This window comes from Phoenix dactylifera, chromosome 13 (assembly GCF_051530095.1).
Source record: "Phoenix dactylifera cultivar Ajwa chromosome 13, Ajwa_hap1_PhDact_Kaust_v1.1, whole genome shotgun sequence".
NCBI classification, from domain to species: domain Eukaryota; kingdom Viridiplantae; phylum Streptophyta; class Magnoliopsida; order Arecales; family Arecaceae; genus Phoenix; species Phoenix dactylifera.
The window spans coordinates 25,100,897-25,122,548 of NC_143202.1; the positions used below are offsets into that span (position 1 = coordinate 25,100,897).

At 40.0% G+C, this 21,652-nt stretch overlaps 2 protein-coding genes, 1 long non-coding RNA gene and 1 other non-coding gene across 5 annotated transcripts; 1 reads left to right on the plus strand and 3 right to left on the minus strand.

The window, feature by feature from the left end:
- Positions 1-847: 847 nt before the first annotated feature.
- On the minus strand, positions 848-921 carry TRNAT-AGU (transfer RNA threonine (anticodon AGU)). Its single transcript has one exon. It is a non-coding gene; the product is annotated as a tRNA-Thr (tRNA).
- Positions 922-1,255: 334 nt separating this feature from the next.
- Positions 1,256-6,608, minus strand: LOC103711058 (uncharacterized). 2 transcript variants are annotated; one of them, XR_015972712.2, is made up of 2 exons: positions 2,708-6,608; positions 1,256-2,086 (listed from the first exon to the last, which is right to left on the minus strand). XR_015972712.2 is itself a non-coding variant. In XM_008797031.6 (2 exons), the coding sequence occupies exons 1-2, from the start codon at positions 5,900-5,902 to the stop codon at positions 1,671-1,673; spliced, it is 2,979 nt and encodes a 992-aa protein (XP_008795253.4). In that variant the 5' UTR covers positions 5,903-6,578; the 3' UTR covers positions 1,256-1,670. The 2 variants fall into 2 exon arrangements, 1 of the variants encoding a protein (XP_008795253.4); XM_008797031.6 differs by having other exon boundaries at positions 3,340-6,578.
- A 7,603-nt stretch (positions 6,609-14,211) lies between these two features.
- LOC103711057 (uncharacterized) lies at positions 14,212-17,159 on the plus strand. Its single transcript, XR_003386477.4, has 3 exons — positions 14,212-14,521; positions 16,280-16,772; positions 16,848-17,159. It is a non-coding gene; the product is annotated as an uncharacterized LOC103711057 (long non-coding RNA).
- Positions 17,160-17,267: 108 nt separating this feature from the next.
- On the minus strand, positions 17,268-21,652 carry LOC149751472 (uncharacterized). Its single transcript, XM_089926991.1, has 3 exons — positions 20,986-21,652; positions 20,760-20,873; positions 17,268-19,337 (listed from the first exon to the last, which is right to left on the minus strand). The coding sequence occupies exons 1-3, from the start codon at positions 21,199-21,201 to the stop codon at positions 18,999-19,001; spliced, it is 669 nt and encodes a 222-aa protein (XP_089783117.1). The 5' UTR covers positions 21,202-21,652; the 3' UTR covers positions 17,268-18,998.

Consider the following 21,652-nt stretch of genomic DNA (forward strand, 5'->3'; position numbering starts at 1 on the left):
TTGAGAACAAGAAGAAAAATAACGGAATTATAGAGTTTTTTTTTTTTTTTTAAAGGAAAAGAACTTGTACGGTAGAAACATTCTTAAAAAAGAATTGAATCTGGCGTAATGCATCAAGCATCCAAAAATGCAGACAAGACAAGCCAATGGTGGTTAAATAACTCGAACAATTGGCAATCAGTGATGATGCGAACCAGGGAACGGAAGAACGACACTCGAGTACAGATTGTAGAGACTTTTACAAGCTTTACTACTGTTTGCATGCACATAATAGATACCAATGAGATTAATACCAGTATCTTGCAGGGGAGACCAGATATCATAAAACAGTTCCATAGGAAAACAGATACCAACAATCCAACACCACAACATCATTAAAAAGAAAAGGTGAATAGAAAAATGAGACTTCGTTTTCTGAGTCATATGCAAACATTAAAAGAAAGATGCCCGTTAATTCCCATCAGCAACTTTATTTAAGAAAGTCTCCATAATCTTGGTCATGGCACTGAAAGTCAGATACATCACGTATTAAAATATGAACAGTTGGTCTAAAATTGCTACTTTTACCCTTCCTCCCGTCCTCACTTTGTGATCTCTCTCAAAACCATTTTATCACAACATCTCTTGAGCTTTACAGAAATGAAGACAACACAAGAGTCACAGGGAAATAGGTTGATAAATTTGAAAGGAAAAACTTTTGGAAGGGAGGAGAAACACCGATTGAAACGTTTGCTTGGTTAAAAAAGGAGAAAGGTAAAAAAAAGAAAAAGAAAGAAAGCAAAAGGAGTGTTTCCGGGTGGCCATGCACTAGGGTGACAAGGAAAAAAATTAAATATCGTAACAATTTTGCTTTCATTGAGAGTCGAACTCAAGACCTCCCGCTTACTAAACGGGTGCTCTAACCAACTGAGCTATGAAAGCTGGCGAAGGTGAGATCGTGGGAAGTTCTATAAGTATAGTTTTCTTTAGTTTTCCATGTGGCTTTGAATACAAGTACGGAGTCATAAAATTTTTTTTTTTAATGTACAATAAAAAAAAGAAGGCCTCCTTGCCATGAATCCTATAAACGCGCCCGCTACTTCAAATTCCAATTCCAATCTTCTTCTTTTCGAGCATATCAAATCATATATTTTTCATTTGAAACCATTTTACATATAATTTGTGCTATCTCACACTTTTCAACTTTCACTTGCGAAAAATATGAAATTCTTATTAGTTAACTTCATTTGGGCAATTAACTTCAAGAAATAAAATATATCAAAAGAGCATAATTAGCACTTTATCCAAATGATGACAGGACAAGTAGCATGTAAAAAAGTTACACCAACACTCCATGAGTTCCCCAGCATGAACTCTCAAAGGACATCACCAAGAGTTGGAGGGATATGCTTTCAAAAGCAAAATGCTATGATGGAGAACCATTGTACATGGACCACACGTAGAGCCGCATGGCAATGTTAGCCATGCTAATGGGACCCTATACACCTTTCCACATAGGAAAGAAAAAAGAGATCCATCTTACTCCAACCCTTCTTCCTTCCCCAACAACTTCCATCCAATCCTTAGGAAAATAAAGGGAAGGACACCCATGCAAGCTGCAAGGATGCATTATAAAATCCCACTTGAGAATCATTACTTAAAAAAATATCCACACTCACAATCTATAATCATTAGATTAGGAGATCAGGAAAGAGCTTATAACAGTTGGTCTCCTTGTCGAGGCTGTCTTCTTTTCTAGGAGCCGAGGAAGAAGGAGACTGGTCTTCTGAAGCATGATGAGGAAATTCGGAGAGCATTTGGACCACTTCTCTCATCGTCGGCCTCTCAATATTGTTTTCGTGGGTGCATAGCATTGCGATAAAGAAAATATGCATCACCTCGTTTATAGGCACTGCGCCCAATCTTGAATCCACAATCCGAGAAGCATTATTTTTGTCGCAATTAGTGATCTTCTTGGCCCAATGCACTATATCCACCCCATCACCAAATTCTCCAACCGGGCGTCGTCCAGTAATGAGCTCCAAAAGAACCACTCCAAAGCTATACACATCACTTTTCTCATCCACCTTAAGAGTATAAGCATATTCTACACCCAAAAGGAATAGCAAACATAAGATATAAATTTACAAAAAAAGTTACAATATCATAGGCATGACACTTATATGCATTATTTGAAAGGAAAAAAAAATATTGTCTAAAATATTTTTTTTTGCAGAAAAAAAAAACTTCTTATGCAAATTAATGCTGGCTAGCCAACACAATCTCCTTTCTCAATAACAAAGTCATAAATTAACTAAAATACTTCCCGATGAATACAAACGGGTACTGATGTATGTCATAGCCTAAAATACGTACACAATCTTCACACTAACACATAATTTTGTAATTTTGAAAAATGCCACAATATTCTAGTAATGGAAGTGGCTTAATTAGAGGCCTAACACCAAGAAAAAAAAGATGGCATGTCTAAGAGAATCTCTCCTCTTCTAATAACTTACTACTTTTCACAAATCCTTAGTAAATCCTTCACAACGATCACAAAATATCATGTGGGGTTAGTGTTAAACTCGAGCTTGTTAAAAGTCCAAACTAATGATATTTGTCAACCGAATCAAGGTATTGTTAGTCTAGGATTAAGCAAGCATCGAGGCTTTAGCAGGAAAAAAAAAGAAGAAAAAAGAAGAAAGAAAGGCAAGCATGGACTCACTTTCACCAAAGCCAATACTGCTACTGTTCGGCTTTACATGTAGGGTGTCAAGCTGCCGTGTCGGCCCCGCTGACTCGGATATCCACCTCGGACTCACCAAAATGGATGGGCGGCACGTGGCCTCCGATGACAAGTCCCTGTCCGCTGGGTCCCGCTAAAAATATCCAAAACACCCCCTCACGTTTTCACGAGATATCAATCATATCATGCAAGCCCCTCTTTCTTCATATGGTTTGTATCATGGCATGCATACAAGCCTCATTAATTTTATCCACACGATACATGACAACTTCCTTATAATTTCTTCCTCTAAAAACTAGATCTAAAAACTACCAACATGCATGGTGATCCGGATGACATGGATGACCAAAAAATTTCTTCAATATGAAAAAAAACAATACCATGGAAGTACTTATAGAGCCTTAGCTAGGCGCAAGAAATTTTTTTAGAGCCATGCAACATTAATAAGCTAAGCAAAAGTTTTGCACCTAGGTAATTGATAACAATACTAAATCAAAAGAAGGATTTTTTTTTTTTAAGTTAATCAAAGTTAATTAAATGAACTTGAGAAACCATCTAATCATGATCATAGGCTATAAATGAAATCGAGCACAGGCCAGGGAACAGTGTACCAGGGGCAATATAGCCGTAGGATCCAGCGATGGCGGACATGCACTCGGAGGCACCTCCATCGTGCAAGAACTTGGCGAGTCCAAAATCCGCGACGTGTGCCTCAAAGTTAGCGCCCAGCAAGATGTTGTTGCTCTTTACGTCCCGGTGTACTATCATGGGGCTGCAATCATGGTGCAGATAGCATAGACCCCTGGCTGCCTCCACCGCTATCCTGTACCTGCGATCCCACCCCAAGGACCCCCCTCGCTTCCCGTGTAACACCTCCCCCAAGCTCCCATTGCTCATGTGCTCGAACACCAGAACGTTGGTGTCCCTGTTGGAGCAGAAGGCAAGCAGCCGTACGATGTTCCGATGCCTGATGCACCCCAGGGTCCGGATCTCAGCTCGAAACCCGCGATCATGGCCGTTGGATCCGAGCCTCATCAGTCTCTTAACGGCGATCTGTTCGCCGGCGTTGGTGTGCCCGAGGTACACCACACCCGCCCCGCCGCGCCCGATCACGTTCGCGTCCTTCATGCTCTCCATAACGTCCGACACGCCGAAATCTACCCGCCCGAACGCAGTCAGCCGCCACGTGTCTCCGTCGAATGTGCGACGGCATGACCTCGCCCGCATGATGGCGGCCGCCGCGAAGACCACCGAGCACAATAGGAGGCCCAGTACAAGAACTAGTTTGAAATGCCCCGGCCCGCGACGGGACTGGACCGGGCTGGCCATGTAGTTGCACGGATTGTTGAGGACCGACCCACAGAGCCAAGGGTTGCCTGCAAAGAATGAAGCATTGAAGTAGGCCAGCTGACCAGAGTCCGGAAGCCTACCGGACAAGTTGTTGAAGGAGAAATCCACCGCCGTGAGGCTCCTCATCGCGCTCATCGACCTCGGTATCATGCCGTCGAGGTGGTTCCTCGATAGGTTCATGTAGCTCAGTATCCCAATTTCGGCGATCTCCGGTGGAATCGGACCGGAGAGGTTGTTTTGGCTAAGGTCCAGATAGGTTAATTGAGCACAATTGCCGATCTCCGGTGGGATATTTCCGGACAGAGCATTATGGCTGAGATCAAGCATGACAACCCGCCGGAGTTCACCAATTGTGCCGGAGATCGGGCCGTCGAATCGGTTGCCGTTTAGCTGCAGTTCTTGGAGGGAAGAGATGTTTGAAAAGGAGTGTGGGATAGGTCCGGAGAGCAAGTTGTTTGATAGATTGAGCTGGGTTAATTCGGTCGAGCCATGGCTAGAATTGGAATTCTCTGAGATTGGACCAGAGAGGTAGTTGTCTTGGAGATCTAGTAGGTTGAGCAGGGGCAAGTAAAGGAAGCCCGGAGGAATGGTGCCATTGAGATAATTCTGCCCCAGTCTCACTCTGGTCAGGCTCAGACACCTGCCCAAGCTCTCTGGGATCGGACCAAACAAGAAATTTTTCAGCAGGATGAGGACTTTGAGCTGGTTCGAGGGGCAGAGGTTATCAGGAACGGTACCGGTGAGCTTGTTCGACGAAAGGTCGAGCACCCGAATCCGGCCATTAGAGCCGAGCCTCCGTGGGATACCGCCGGTGAGGTTGTTCATGAAGAGCTGGAGAGTGTGCAAAGCCGGCAGCTCCGCAACGAACTCCGGTATCGATCCGTGCAATCTGTTCATGAACAGGTTCAGAAGGCTCAGTCCGCCGAGGGCGGCGAGCTTGTGGGGTATCTCGCCGGTGAGCGCATTGTTGGAGAGGTCGAGATGGACGAGCCTCGTGAGGTTCCCGAGCGACGATGGCACCGGCCCGGACAAGAAGTTGGTGTGGATGAATAGAGTGTGAAGGGAGACTAGATTGCCAAGTTGATGCGGGATTTCGCCATCGAGGCCGCAGCTCGAGAGCTCTAGATGGACTAGATTGATCAGCTTCCCAAGCTCGGCCGGAATGCCACCCTCGAACTCGTTGTCGAAGCCCAGGTAGAGCTGCTTCAAGTTCGTGAGGTTGCCGAGCTCGCATGGAATTCTCCCTCTGAGGTCATTGCCGTTGAGCGAGAGGTACTCCAGTTCGACCAAGCTCCCATAGCTTGCCGGGATGCTTCCGTAGAAGAAGTTGCCGCCGAGGTCCAGATACTTGATTCTCTTCGAGTCTGCGACGCCGGGGGGTAGTGGTGCAGTGAAGTTGTTGTTGTAGGCGTCGAACACCTCCAAGCTCGGCAGGCTCGAGTAATCCCAGTGCAGTCCGCCACTGAACTGGTTGATAGAGATGTTAAGGTGGCGAAGGCTCGGCAAATTTGACACTTTGATATCCCCCTCGAGTTCATTGCCGGCGAGGGAGAGGTTGACGAGCGATGCGAGGCCGGAGATTTCGAGCGAAATGGAGCCCGAGATGTTCAGGTTGGAGAGATCGATGGCCACGACTCTGTCTCGCTCGCACCGCACTCCGAACCACGAGCAGGCCGAGCCAAGGTTGGAAGTGTTCCAACTGTCTAACTCCGGGCTGGTGGAATGGAAGCTGTTTCGAAGAGAAGCCAAGACTGTGGCATCATCGTGGAGAGCAAGACAAGAGCTTAGAAGGGAGAACAGTGAGAGGAGAAGAAGAGGGGCCATTTGGTTTGGGGTTATGGTGAACTTTTCTCAGCTCAGCCTGGGTTTTTGGGATTTGGGTACAGGGGAGAGAGGGGAGAAATGGAGGTTTAGGGGCTGAACAAAGGAGAAAAAGCTAAAGGAATCTGAGAAGCTTCAAATGGAAACAGAGGCATCTTTGATGGAGAGACTTCACATGGAAGGAACGGGAAGGAGATAGGACCTACCTCTCTTTTGCTTTCAAGAAGAGCAGTGTCTCTTTCTTTCTTTCTCCTTTTGCTCTGCTCTCTGGTTTCAGTGGGGAGAGTTTGGAATGGGTTCTGCTCGCTGGCTTGATTGGAGCTGTTTTGGGCTTCATTAGCGAAGAAATAGAGGAGGTGAGAAAGAGGGAGAGGTGGTTTTAAATTTTGTTAACAGGGAAAACTGAAGTTCCGGTGGGCTTCAGTGTTTTATGAAAAGTTCATAGGTTATTGTATCCCCAACAAGAAAATAATAGAGAGTATAGTGAGTGTTATTAGACATCAATATGATTCAATCAGAGAATCCTACTTAAATTTGGACCTAGTCCCAAGCTATGGCTATATATATATAGGTTCCCGAGAATAAATGCAGTAATCAAATTAGGGCAATGGTAAGGGTTTTTGAAAGGAAATTCATGAGTGTTATGATGATTTGTATGATTTCGTTGAGCATAACTAGTTAGGAGAGAAAATAGCATATACTTTTTGAAGACATGATCGGATTGGTGAATTGCATCTGAATCCTAAACCTGGATGTCATTTCCGATCAGGCTGGTTCCTAGTATAGCTAGATCAGATCGCATTTTGTTGGTTATCGTTCATACTACTTCAAAAATGGTTCGAATCGTAAGTTTTAGATTTATCCAAATGAGACCAAAATTGAACAGGATTCGCCCAAATGTTGTAGTGAAGGTTTTAAATTTGTACCTTCTCTTTTTGAGCTTTCTTTTGCCAAAACTTTTTGTGGATGCCCAATAAAAATGTTGAGAAAAATGTGATAGTAAAACTATTAATTTCGCTCGGTGATCGTCTGATCTATGGGCCACAAAGCAGAGTCTCTTATGCTGCAATTAAAAACCAAGCTTGGAATGTCCTCAGCTGACTCAATGAAGCACAGTTTTTCACCTTACAACCTGGTGTTTCTCTATCATTCTAGCATCAATAAGCAGCATGTGAAAATGGATGCAAGTATACAACCCTGGCATATCATATCCCAATGCATGCACACCTGTGACAAAGCAAAATGTGATTATAGATGAATCATTATGTCCTCAGAACTAAGATCAACTGACATTAATATAATAAGAACAAAATGATTATAAACAACAATGATCACTGTAATAATATACCAGTGTGGACATGTTGTGTGGAAAGGAATCATTGAAGCTTTTGTCTGCTTTATTCCTTCTCCTCCCTACCCTTGCCCAAGGATATAGCCTTTAAGAGAAGGCTACTAAAGCAAAGGAGGGATGAGAGTTGTGTATGAGAGAGAGAGATGTGGGGTTGGATGCTCTCCACTAGAAAAGAAAAATAAAGATATCTCTATGGCCCCCTCTTCACATAGGAAAGAGTGCCCTCGTTTCACATGGAGTTTTTTTAGAAAGGTATCATATGGAGTTGAATTGGAACCTCTCTCTTTTTTACTCTCCCCCTTCCCAAAGTGGCCTTCTTTGCTTCATAGTGCTTCTTCTACTTCACTCTTCTTTTGCTCCTTTAGGATTTGAGCTCATTCGTTCCACCCTGCATTGGGGGCCCCTACTTGCAAAGCATCAGTGGCATCTGAAGTCTCTCCTTTAAGGAATGGTTCTCATTAGATAAATCTTGTGAGGTGTTAAGGAGTAGGATGCCCTTCTGAAGGGTCACCATCTAGGACTTCTGTGACAGAGTAAGAAGCAAGTGTTGTGGTCACAAAGATTAAAGGGATGGATTGCTAGTGCTCTAAGAAATTTTGCTAGTGATTTAAGGGAAAGGTCCAACAACTTGCAACTGGTAAGGTGCATTTTGTGGGTAAAAAGTGGCATTAAACTAGTCCATGAACTGGTCCATACTCTTCAATGATTCTTTTACTTGGAAGACTACTTAGAGGCAAAGAGTGCAAGTCTTTACTGAAGCATTGATGCACTTAGTAACTTCTCTGCTTCGCCTACTCTCTTCATGTATCTTCAGTGGCCCCTCACTTCCCTCCCTTTCTAACAATTAGGCCCATCACTTATGGCAGTTCATCATCGACACCATCTCTCCCCTGTATTCGATCAATAAAACAAGTTATTCACTACTTCTACAATGGTTGATAAGTCTAGCAGTACTTGTTACCTGCACCTGCATCATGTTATAATTTATGCTAGCTTAACCAAAAAGAAAAAAGTTTCCACTCAATGTGATCGTTGTGCAGGTCGACTTCACAGAGGTGCTAGAAGAGTTGGCATCCATGAATTTGCCAGAGAAAGTGCTATGATATGAATCATGCTCCAGTTCGAAACTCAAAGTTCTAGCCATACGCTATTCAATGCAAAAGTGGTCGGCAAAATTTTTAGGATTATGTAATCACCTGTATCAGCCTATAATATTTTTCTTTATTAGCGTGATCCTGTATCGATCAGTATTATTCGCATAATCTTGTTAGAGTAATTTTAAGAATCACATAATAACTTATATCAACGAGTATTATTTTTTTTTATTAGCATAATTCTATATTAGCTTGTATTATTTTTCTTGTATGGAGTCTATAATGAGTATATATAACTTCTGAGAAGTACTAAATGTAATGAAACAGCAAAATAAAATCATTTTTTTTTCATATTTTTGTTTTCTTCTTGTTCTGTACATATTTTAACAATGCTGTAACAGAGCTAATATGTTCCCATAGACAAATGCTTTTATACCTACAAAAATACATGTTTGTATGAGTACCATCTACTGTGATGTATATGAATTGTACACTTGACGTTGCTATCGGTGAGAGCAGCAATTCTATCCTTATCAAGTTTCTGAAAAATGATTGAAGAAACATGTCCATACCTCTCAAGAAGAATTTCTAGAGCAATGTAACATAGTACGAGGGCTTGTTGTCGCTTTTTATGATGAAGATATCATGGTTCCATTTTCTTTTCTCTTCCATTGAATGATTGGAATGCGAGAACTAGTGAAACGTCAGGCCACTATTTGCCCATCAATAACCAATATGAAGACATCAATCACATTATCCCATGCATCGATGTTTGAGAGAAAGCTGATCCTCAAACAAGCTAAGTGATGGCCTTGAGAAAGCTAGGACACAAGCCAGGCTTCTTTTCCTTTACTGAAGTGGTGCACTTCATCTTATATTCCTACTTTATTGAATGAAAGAATGGGATGAACATGCGAAGGCAAAGGAAAAGACAAAAAGATAAAGGAAGTGGTTGAAAGGAGGAATACAAAGCAAAGACCTAGCATTTTGCTCCATTCCTTCAAGACCTCGACCCATTTAAAAGAGATATCACCTTGGCTTCTAGGACAAGGGAGTATCTTTGGAAGGTGCCATGGCTATCTCTTTGTGTTGACAGTGAATGACATGAGAGAAGAAAGAATCCAAGTGCCAAAGCAGACTGTGATAAAGTCGGTGTCCTCTTTTAAACTATTCAGAAAGAGTGATTGCACACCTCTCTAGGATGATGGAAGGAGTGCTCCTTGTTTGAATGCCCATAATGCTAACTTTTCCCTGCCCACTCACCCCTTGTTTTATTAAGACTTCATAAAATTTGTGCTTGGTACTTCTATTTTATATATAGGAGAAGAACATCTTGGAAAGTCCAACTTCAGACACATTGGAATGTAGAGACAAGAAGCCATGCGAGGCACTCCACAGTATCTGGATTGATTTCACTTCATATCATGCAACCTAGCATATTTTATTTGTCTTCATTTAAGTTATGCCCCCTGAGACTTTCAGATTATCAAATGTTCTTTTTTGGCCTTTTCTTCCCATTTTAAGCAGCAACACAAGAAGAATTAGCATTTCCTGTGCACAAGTGACAGTAAATACAGGCATCAAAGGCTAGCAACCAAGCAATTGCTTCATTAATTTATCTATGAGAACACTACTATTGACCTTTTTGCAAAAAAAAAAAAGAAAAAAGATTTATAATAACATTTAATAAGATAAGTAACATTAAAGGTGGTTCTAAACAGGACTGCTTAGTGAAAAAGGAATTAGCAAAACTGACACTAATCCTTGAAACAAGGCTTGAAAATTTTAAAAAAAGAATGAAAATAAGATATCCATAAGATACTACAACAGAAGAGGTAATTGGTCTTGTTAAAAAGTTCTATAGGGTCTAATCTATCACCAGGCATGGATGTACTGATTGTTCATAATTAGGGCAAAGGTCATTATCTTTAAGGATCAATTATGGCTTAGGATTATTATGATCAAGTTACTCTAGCTGACATATTTACAATAATACCTGTACAAAGGCCACCATGCTAAATAACCAGTAGTTTGCATCTTAGCACAGGGATGCTTGTTGTTTGTCTACAATAAGATAGCTAAGCTAGCCCAACAAGACAAGCATCCCATTTCACCACTTTCCATGCTTTAAAAGCTTAATTGTCCTCCAAACTCTAAACTAACTTCTTGCTTTAGAACTAATATTGTATACTTCAATCTCAGTCTCATTATCGCATATAATATACTTGTTTTGTGAAAGTAAGAAAGGAAAAAGAAAGACTAAATCCTAAAGCACTCTGCTCCAAGATTCTTCTTTTAGTGTTAGAGAAAAGGCCCATTGGTTTCACAGTAAGAGGCATCCTAAGGACTACTTTGTTATCTTGCGACCAAGATTAGTGGAAGGGTTTTTTGCAAGATTCGGCCTATAACCCCATTGTTTAGTTGTTATAAACCTAGCTGACTAGTATGACTCTTAAGAAGAATATTTGACCTTGAGCATGTTTTATTTAAAGATTATGTCTGTGCTAATGTGCTTAAAGTAAGTTGTTTAGACTATTGCTTGCTCAAGGAATATCAATGGGCCCTGATTGGGACTAAAGTGAAAACGTATATGGGCCTTAATTATGGGTGCTCCCACATGATTAAACCTAGGAAAAGTGTGAGCTGAATTTTGACAAAGACATTGCATTGGAAGGTGAAAGAGGATCTAAAAGAAGTGAAGGGATGATAATTTTGAACTCCCAATTCTCATGGTAAAGTTCACTTTGAGGGGAAAAAAAAAATTAAAAAAGTTGCGGTAAATCGCCTTTTTAGTGAGAAGATAGCCTTCTAAATAACCCTAACCCTCCTTGGCTAGTAGTTATTATTCTTTTTTATTTTTTGTGCTCTTGCAGAGCATGTTTGAGGGCAAGGCAGAGAAAACTGATCTAGAGAATTATCTTTGTCAAAATATGTGAGGAAGTACCTGATTTTGGAACATTTGAGGCAGGGGTGCAGCCAATTTATATGTATTTATATTTTGAGCAAAACCAATTTATATACTTCTGTATCATACTAATAACCTAGGAAAAGATTTCCATTGTTTCTATTAAAAAAAGATTTCTTTTCCATTCTTTAATCTATTTATTGTCATCTAAGTTCTGTTAATGTGCTGTATGGCCATTTTGATGGTTCTTATAATGAGATGCCAACCAGAACTGTTTGAGCCTATCATTTTAAATGTTAGCAAGGGCTCTGTGTGTGACCTATATTTTGTAGGACCCAACCATTAAGAATAGATACAGAATCTCACATTTTCTCCATATGCTGATAAATAGCTTGCATTAGTCACTCCCACTTGCAGTTTCAGTTGAAGATGAATATAAAAATTAAGTGCTTGTCTTAAATATTCCCTTCTTAGAAGTAGCATGTTCTTGAATAGCTTCTGAGAAGTTGGCACACAAACAATGTGGGGTTCAAAGATTTGATTGAAAACAGGTCAGATGACATGTCAAACTAATTAAAAATAGTAATTAAGTATTGTTTAAAATAATTTTGACCTAATTATTCTTTTTTTTTTCTGAAAATATGTCCTATCTTTTGGGCCTGCCTTGGCGAGGCCACTATCAAACCCTGTAATATTTTGAATACATTCTGCCATGTTGCCAAGGAGGCATGTCCAATTACTGAACTCTGCAGCTTATTTCTATACACATTGTCTTCTCCTAGCAAATAAACACAATTTTTCATGTTATGCAAGTAGAAGGAATTAGGGTTTCTTACATATGGACATCAGTACGATTAGTTTCTTACTTGCGCAAGACAATACGGTTAAAAGCTTGCGCACCTTGATGCGATCTTAAAAGTAAATATATAAGCATAAGAGAAACCGTAAATTAACCATCTTCGCGTCACTTAGTCTAGAAATAGTAACGAAATCAAATTCTACTTATCTCGGGTTAAGAATTACTACTAAAATTGATCCAATCACAATCATCTCTTTAGAATTGTTATCACATTTGCATTCAAAAAATGTGTAGTTATATTCATGATCAGCACGACGCATGAAAGCTCGCATGCTAAAATTACTTATGCTCAAATATTTTGAGATATGCTACTCAAGACTTCGACCAAAACCTTTGGTTGCTAAGATCATGTAGGCAAACCCCTATTTACAAATATAAAGCCTATAGTCTAAAGGCTCGGATGTGATTTTATAGTGTTCTTTTACAGTTAAGATAGGGCTTCAACATGTAAAGTCCGAGTAGAGCAAAAGATGAACAGTTGCTTTTCGAGTAAACGATGATTATTATCTTGTACACAAAACTTCCATATACTTCACTGGATGTTCAACACCATTCAGGTTACATGAAATCTCTTGCACCATGAAGTGATATCGATGGCAATTCAGAGCTGATCATCGGTAGGGTTTGGTTGAATAGACCCCTCAATTTAAAATAAATACAGTGTAAGTCCGAGATCTAGCTCATGATCAGCTCTAAATGGCATGTAGAGGTGTCAATGGGCTCGAACGGGCCTAGACCCGAATCTGAGCCCAACCCAGCCTGGCCTCAATTGTCAGGCTGGGCCTGCCCTAAAAAGTACAGTTTCAGGCTGGGCTGGGCTTAGATCAGCCCCCAATTTAATATTTTGTAGCTTTTCAGACCGAGTGCAACGCAGAAACTGTGGGGCCCCCCAAGCCTGATAGACAACTTAACTACAAGCCATTAAATTTATATCACATATCTTGCAAGGTGATCACTGAATGATTCAATAGTCATTATATCAAAACATGAAATTTGGGCTTTTACATTATCAAAATAGTAGTAACGATATAAATGGCTCCCATTATATGGAAATACAAAATTTACAATTAATATAATCGACGAATTATAGACAAACCTGTTATTTGGATCTTAATATAATTAATAAAACTTAAAGGGACCAGTTATTAGATTTAATGTTCCATGTATGTTTAAAATAGTATCTAAGGAAACATTTTATGATTGTTATATGGAAAGCAATATTTGGGTTTGTGATGTATTAAATAAAGTAAAAAAAGAAAACAGCACTAAATTTTATTTTTTTATATTAACTCATGATGGTTTTATGGTCACTATGTGAAAACAAAAAAAAATAGTGCAATAAATGAAATACAAAGGGACTTGTAGCTAAATTTTATTTCTTATATTTGATACATGAAAGTGTGAATCTCTTCCCTCGAGAAGAAGAAGAAGAAGAAAATACATGGAAGTATGAAATTTTGGCCTAAATATTATCAATAAAAGGCAAAGAAATTTGTCATCAAATCCTATATCACATGTTTCATAAGGCGATTAGGAAATAGTTCTATGGTCAATCTATAAAAACACAACTTTCGAATCTTAATATGGTCAATGAAAAATAAAAGAAGCTATTATCTAATTGAAGAAATTCAAACCTATTATAAACAATAAATTTGTGTTTTTTATAAATGAAATACATGAACGTGGCTTTAATTTTAGTTTGCTATATTTGTGCAGCGAACCTAGTAAAATATAAATTAAATTTTGGATGAAATATAGAGAGATTTGTTACTAAATTTAATTTCTCATATTTAACATAATGACCCCAAGATCCAACATATTCCTTTTTGAGGAATAAAATCTTAAAATAGTTATTAAAATATAGAAGAATCAGCCATCAAATTTTGTTTTTTTAATAAAATAATTTGGCCCATGCGTGCCCAGCACGTGAAACAAACGTGCGATGGTTATTTTAGGAATAAAACTTTTCCCGCTCTATCATCAGCCTACCCATGCGTGCCCAGCACGTGAAACAAACGTGCGATGGTTATTTTAGGAATAAAACTTTTCCCGCTCTATCATCAGCCTACCTAAGCTTCTGAGTTCTGTGAGTCCCCTACATCGCCCCCTCACTTGCTCACTCTCACTCTCTCTCTCTCTCTCTTTCCCCACGGCGGGAGGAGAAATCTTGGGGTTTTCAGGAACCATAGGGTTAGGGTTTCGAGAAATGGAGAATCTTGCCTTAGTCTCATCCAAATTTCCCGTTCTCGTGGGCGCTCCCAATCCTCCGGGATCCCTAACAGGTCCTATCCGTCTCTTCCCCTCCCCGCTGCCAGGGGAAGAGGAGGAACAGGCGGCGCGAGGAGACCCAGATTCGTCGCCTCCGCTCATCGGCGTGGGGACGATGGAGCATCGCAGAGGATTCCCGAAGCTGGTAGCTTTTCGCTCTAATTCTTGAAATTTGGTTCCTTCTTTCTCTTGGCTATATAAAACCATGTTTACAAGATTTTTGGTTAGTTAGGGCATATTTGAGATAATTTTTATCGATTATAGCGAAGAATCTTTTAATGCCTGTTAGAACTCTCTATCACGTTCTGTTGATCAGATTGTTCTTGAATTTTTGATATTTGGGCCTATCAATAGAACCATACACCATCGAAAAAATAAAGGATTAGATCTTTAACCAAGATTCTAACATGTTATATTAATGAATTACCGGGATTAGGAATTTCAAGAAGATGAACAGTGACACTACAGTATTCAAGTTGGTTCTTGAAAATGTTCAGGGACAATAAGAACTGCCAGAGAGGGGAGGTTAGGAAGGGAATGCTGTGTCGTTGCTCTTGGATATTTTTTAGTAATACCTCGAGAGTTGTAGAAGTCTTTGAGCCGAGAGTGATATTGATAGTGGATACAGGGGATCGGGCAAAGTTGTAGTTTGATAGGTCTTGCAATTAATTGGTTTTAAGGTTCTTATGTGCTATGCGGTGATTAAGAGAGACAGTTGATGTAAAAGGATTGGTGGCATGGTGTTGCTTACATTCTTGTTGGCGAGGTATTGGTGAAGCAGAGGAGCTCTTGACCTTCCTTTCCATGGTCGAAATAGAAGTTTGGCATGGTGGCTGGGTGGTGGACATGGGGTATGATGAGGCCGAGGTATCCTCTGAACCCCAGAGCTCAGTTTCCACCGGTCTCAGACAGCGGAAGCGACTGCTTCTCCTCAGAGGTTTTGTCCGCTTTGGGGGAGAGTTTCATAGTCTCTTCCCCACGCACGGTTTTGCTCCACAAAAGGCACCTCTGAAGAGAAAAGGGTAGCTTCCCTCCATTTAAGGAACAGACCTCTCCACTATCTAGTCGATGTGGGACTAAGTTCGGACTCTTTATTCCCACAACATAGCCCCCCAGCAGAGGAGTTTGTGCCGGGGTCAAGGGTTCTCAACGAAAGCACCATTGATGAGGCCGAGGGTATCCCCCGAACCCCAGAGCTCAGTCCCCACCGGGCTCAAACAGCGGAAGTGACTGCTTCTCCTCAGAGGTATTGTCCGCTTTGGGGGGGTTTCATAGTCTCTTCCCCACACATGGTTTTGCACCACAAAAGGTGTCTCTGAAGAGAAAGGGGTAGGCCCCCTCCATTTAAGGAACAGACCTCTCCGCTATCTAATCGATGTGGGACTAAATTCGGACCCTTTATTTCCACAACAGGTGCTAAACGGGTTCCTGTAGTTAGATTCTTTATTTGCTCTGTGCATTTCAAGTGTGTCAAGTATTAAAAGTGCTGGGAATTTACTGGCCATCTTGAAGAGGGAGATATAAATGGAGAAATGGTGCATTTTTTGTCTCTTTCTTTGTTAATTTCAATGGAGGAGCCTTAATATGCTGCTAGTGCACTAGAAGTGATCATCCATCAGGCTGCCTTGTGGGAGACATGGATGGAAAGTAATCACAACCTTTGTGGGAATGGTATCCTGATTAGGAGTTCATTTGACATGCATAATTTATTCTATCTGTTATCGAGGTGGCAGTGCAAATTTACTGCTGAAATTGCAAATTTTGTTGAATGCACAGATGCTCACTTTTATTCCTTTTCTCTTTCAAAATATGCTTTATTTTTTTTTCATAAGGTTTCTCCCATTCTACACTGCCCAATCTCCACCGCAGTACTCTAATGTCCCCACCATGGATTTTGTTTCAGGTTATGAATGTATTCACAAAGATATCGGAACTCTTCCCTGGGGTGACAAGTTACCCCTGACTGACTTCACATGATCAAATTCGCAATTTTGTTGGTTCCGTCCACTATTTAGCTGCCACTGAATGATGAATTCTGGTTTGACTTTGCATCACCGTTTTAAGATCCTGAGATGCAGTGCCTGGATGTCTAATATTACTGCAGCACTACCCTTCCCTGTTATATAGATGATGGATCCCCCAAAAGTTTTTTCAGTGTTGGATGTTTACATCTTGAGAAAAAGGTCCTGTTCCTGTTAGGTGTGTTGGGTATGTAATTTTCACTTATTTCCTTCTCCCTTGAATCAAAGGAATATGAGATGGCTGAGGCACTCAGAACCATTTCTAGCCCTTTCTAATCTTTTTGAACAAGTAGTTAACTTTCTTCAGTAAGTTGGGTATGTACTATTTTCCCAGCCAAGCCTTCTTGCAAGAGCATAACAGGGTGCAATCTGTAGGTATGGTCACAGCTAAAATTTATTTTGACACTCATTTTTTGTGTATTGAAGAGACTGATCTGTTTGGTTTTTCAGGTGCATGCGACTAGTGGCAGTTGAGACCAGTCAAATTCTTTGTAAAAGAGACCCTTTAAATAATTAACTCTGGTGTTCATTATAGTTCTGGATTGCTAAAAGTTGTCAATACTATATTGGAGTCATCCGTTCAGAATTTTGTGATGGTTGCGCATCAAGTTTTTGAACTAAAAGTGATGTGGTGTGATGCGGTAAGAATTTGGTGTTCCCCACCTGGAAAGTCATAGAAATGGTCTGTGCTTGTAATCTTGTTTAGACAGGTTAAATTGCATGGTTTGAGTAGTGCAAGAAATCCTTGACCAGTTTTCTTTAGACCTCGTCATATGTTTTTTTGGGAGTATGCAGTGTTATGCCCTAAATTCAAGGCATAATATGGTTATGCTACCGAGGGATACAATCCATAATAATATGAAGCCAACAATCATAAATAACCTATAAATTCATCATAAATAAAATATAATCAAAAAATGTAACTCCATCATCCATTAAATGATAAAAATACAGATTTAGAGCATTTAAATATATATACCAAAATATAATTCTCAAAATTTAGAAAGTCATCAACTACAAATCATAGTCAGCTAAAAATATTAAAATTTTTTTGCAAAATCGTCAAGCTTGCTAGCACGAATCATCTGTTTGGATCATCCTTTATTTCTAATTATCCTATTCATTTATAAAGAGAAAAATAAAAAAAAGTATGAGCTGCATAGTTTGGTAAGTAAAATTTATACTATCTTAGAATGAGTTTTTTTATGACAATTCATCATTTAAAGAAAATAATAGATATTACAAAAATAAAATTTTTTATAATATAGTATGTTAAAATAAGTCATAAAGCCAATTATGTTTATATAAATCATCAATATTTTATAAACATGATTTCTAGTATATCATAAATCGTTCTTTGCTACTTAGTCATATAATGGTTCAAAATATTGTTCACAAATATTCGTATTGCAGTCATTTTATACTCACGACAGGTTCGTGTTTGTAATTGACAGAGTTTCATATTTTGTATGTCTAACTTTATATTCGCTGACAGGGCCTATGTTTGTATGGATGCTGGCTCTAACACTACAAAAGAAAGGATATCTCTCGGCGGTTTTTTTGGTCTCTACCGACGCTTTTAAGCGTCGGCGTATCTCCAGCCCACGCACCCCAAAGCGTGGGTCAGACGTCGGGCAGGTGGGCGTGGGTCCGGTTTTTGCCGACGCTAAGAGAAAGCGTCGGCAAAAACAGAGATTTCCCGACGCTAATGAAAGCGTCGGCAAAAACGGCTTTCCCGACGCTTTAAAGCATCGATAAAGCCCAATCCAGTTTTGCGTTTTCGCCGACGCCGGCAAATGTATTTTGGCCGACGCTTTAAAGCGTCGGGATTGCTATTTTTTTTAAAAAAATAAAAATACGAATGTAAATTATAAAGGTCAAAAAAGTTTAGTTTTTTAGTTTACTTCAGCATTAAAATAAGCGAAAGGTAATATTACAAACAAAATGTATTGAAGACACAACCTTCTGGATGATATTGAATTCCATCTTCTGTTTTATCACAAGGAAGAGTTAGGTAATTCAGAAAATATTAGTGGACATGGAAAAGTTTTATTGCATCTGAGATGTGACAAGCTTAGAACAAATCGGCATGGTCTGAGCATGAATTGGCATCCAGTTAACAGCCAAAGCTTTTTACATTACCATGCATTAAAATAACCTCTAAACATAGAGACATCCACAAATCTAAATAGCCACTAATCATAGGCAGCAGATTATCTGCACAAAGATGGCAATTAGGTTTCACTTTGTTTTGCAAGCACAGAAAATGATCACTGTAACCATGTTGTGGAATCCTATTACTCAAAGGAAGATTTTTCTTGATCAATGTGGTCTGTAATATTTGATCCCAAACACTCCAATAAACCAAATACCCTTGCAAATGCATATAGGCAGATGTTAATCATGCCAATTGCATACTTTTGTTGCTTTTGGCAAAATAAAGCTCATGAGTATAGCAACCTAACATAATAAACAGTCAAGTAATCAAACTCCAAGAACCTTGTTGTATGTTATGTGCCAGCAATCAAGCAATTTGTGATTCATGATAATACATGAGTTAGATTACTCATAGAAAATTAAACTACTATTCGAGGAAAGAACTCACATGCTAGCATGGACAGGCAGAGTTGGAAGTTGACATTTTTCCTTGAGATGATTGTCATCAGCAGCACAGAATTGTGGAACAGTAGTAAATGGCAGTAGTGTGAAGCGAATCTGTTTAAGCATTTCAATGTTTAAATGGTATAAAAATACAAGGCGGGGTAAGGGCTGCAATTGTGGGCATTGCGAGAAGCCAACATCCACATGGGCAATTGAACTTGCATTTTCGTATTGAACAAGTTTATGTGCGTCATTATATTGAGCTGTGAGAATGACTAGCCAATCACGGACCAACAATCTGCTTTCCCTCACACCTTGCTCCAAGGAAGCTAACATTACCTGGAAGCACCAAGTGGTGAAGCAATAAGAATCATAACAGTTAAAACTTGCTCCAACTATTTGCAGAATCTTTTTTGACAGTAACAGGTTAAAATCAAATAAAAACCATCCTTCAAAGCACATAATTTACTATTATATATAATGAATAGAGATCTCAGAGAAATTCAACAAAATGATGCATTCTTCATTCAATACAATATAATTGGAAGATAACAAGAAATATCCACAAACAGCAAACAGTTAAACAAGCACTAAGAGCCGAATTCTCCATTGAAACGAAAGCAGAACAGATTCTGCAAAATTATAGATTTGCGGTTGATGACTAATCAGAAACCTGTAACTGCTTATATCTAGGAAGGGTGGCAAAAAGTATAAACCTGACCAAACAGTCATCTTGCTGAAGCAGTTCAGTATCTTTGCAATGCAAATGAAAGTATGCCCTTATATGACACAATTTAATAATCATAAATATAGCCGACATTATATATTGCATGCACATGGCGGTTCAGCTTAAAGAATATTTCTTGACATATCAAGGGAGCAACTAGCTAACCCAATACATCACTCATCAAGTACATAAAACCATAATATCCTTGGAACCTCGATAAAACCAAATCCCCTCTCTTACCCCTGCCCACAATGGCATTTAAAAAAATGGATGGAAGAAGTCAAGATACCTACTGTTTGACTTGAAACTGCCAGTTTTTTATTTTATTTTAACTCTGATTACATCATTGTAACAGAGTGATGATAGCTAAATAACTACATTATCAACATCACATCAAAGTTTAGTAAACCAAAATATAAAGAAAAAAAAATCATTGGTCTATTTCAGACATATCTGCATCACACAGTGACAAGGACTATCATATTGTTTTAGCCATTTCAAAAGAAAATGGTGACAGAATACCTTGTGAACAAGGATAGACAAACATTCATTTTAGTGTGAAGCGAATCTGTTTAAGCATTTTAATGTTTAAATGGTATAAAAATACCACTTAACACTTCAGAGCCTTTTAAATGGCAGCTTTAAGCAACCATATTTGATGATGGTACTTCAAAGAGGGTAAGATGCACCTCCAAGCAACAATAAATACCACTTATCTTCTCTTCCTTTTAATTAAACTGGGGCAAACTAATAAATATAATCCAACATAAGCAATTCTGTTTTCTTATTTTTCTTATGTAATACGACACATATCACCTCAATATGTTGGAAATCAATGTGTTTGAAGAATAGACAGAGGTCCTACTCTAGTTGGAACATTGAAAAAAGAAGAAGAAGAGCTGGCTCTCAAGCACACACAGACAGGACATGTTCTAGTGTAACTTTAAGGGTTGATGAAACACCAAAAAACAACAAATATTTTTTATCTTCTTCTTCAGAGAGGAAAGAGAGGAACCAATGGAGATGATCATTGCCTGCTTGCGGACTGGGCAGCCGGTCGCCATGGTGCACCGGTAGTATGCCCGGGGGCACGGATTCCCTTTGGCCATCTTCTGTCCATACTTTCTCCATTGACATCCATCAGTGATCTATAAGACAAGTGGGGCATTGTCTAATTAGTTTCAACATTAATTGCTATCATAATTACCACAATCGATCAGATTAGAGATATGGATGGAAATTTGCCTCGGGTCATCTTACCATAGGTGCTTCGGATTGTGCTCGGACCGATACACGGGCTTTCCTCATGGTGGCCTCTTGGCTCTGTTCTGCACTCTTGGGGGAGGCCAATTTGGATGCTTTGTTAGGGTTCCAACCTTCGGACGATGGGTCAGGGCTGTCCTCCCTGTTAGTTCTTTCATGGTCAAACGAAACTATCTCTTTGTTCGTATTATACTTGTTTAGGCGGTACTCCATTGATTCTGCTTCGACATTGTTCGTGGGCGAAGAGGTCCGGTCCCAGCCTCCACCTTCAATCGAGGAGCGAGAGGGCTCATCAGTGTTTGCGGCCGGACCAAGGTCCAAGAACTGCCTCGGCACGATCCTCCCATCGGTCTTCTCGTCCGAAGCCTGATGAATTATAGATCTCGAAATCAGTTGATCACCACGTAGTCGTAGCCGGCAAGGGTCGGGGAGGAGCGCAGGAGAAAGAGGCCGCAGAGAGTCTCGCCGGCGATGAGGTGGGACTTGAGGATCCGTGGTTCGAGGGAGAGGGGGGCGAAGTCGGGATCCAAGGAGGCGGCGAAGAGGCGGGCGAAGACATCATCGCCGGAGCCCTTCTGCTTCTTGAATCTGGAGGGGATTAGGGAGGGGGGGGCGATGATGATGAGAGAGAGAGAGAAGACGAGGAATGGACGAGGAATGGGGA

Coding starts and splice junctions, on each gene's coding strand:
- LOC149751472 (XM_089926991.1), bottom strand. CDS start 21,201: ATGGAGTACCGCCTAAACAAGTATAATACGAACAAAGAGATAGTTTCG. Junction 20,874..20,985: donor CACAATCCGAAGCACCTATG/GTAAGATGACCC, acceptor CTTGTCTTATAG/ATCACTGATGGATGTCAATG. Junction 19,338..20,759: donor GCTGCCCAGTCCGCAAGCAG/GCAATGATCATC, acceptor TGGTGCTTCCAG/GTAATGTTAGCTTCCTTGGA.
- LOC103711058 (XM_008797031.6), bottom strand. CDS start 5,902: ATGGCCCCTCTTCTTCTCCTCTCACTGTTCTCCCTTCTAAGCTCTTGT. Junction 2,087..3,339: donor CTACGGCTATATTGCCCCTG/GTACACTGTTCC, acceptor TTTTGGGTGTAG/AATATGCTTATACTCTTAAG.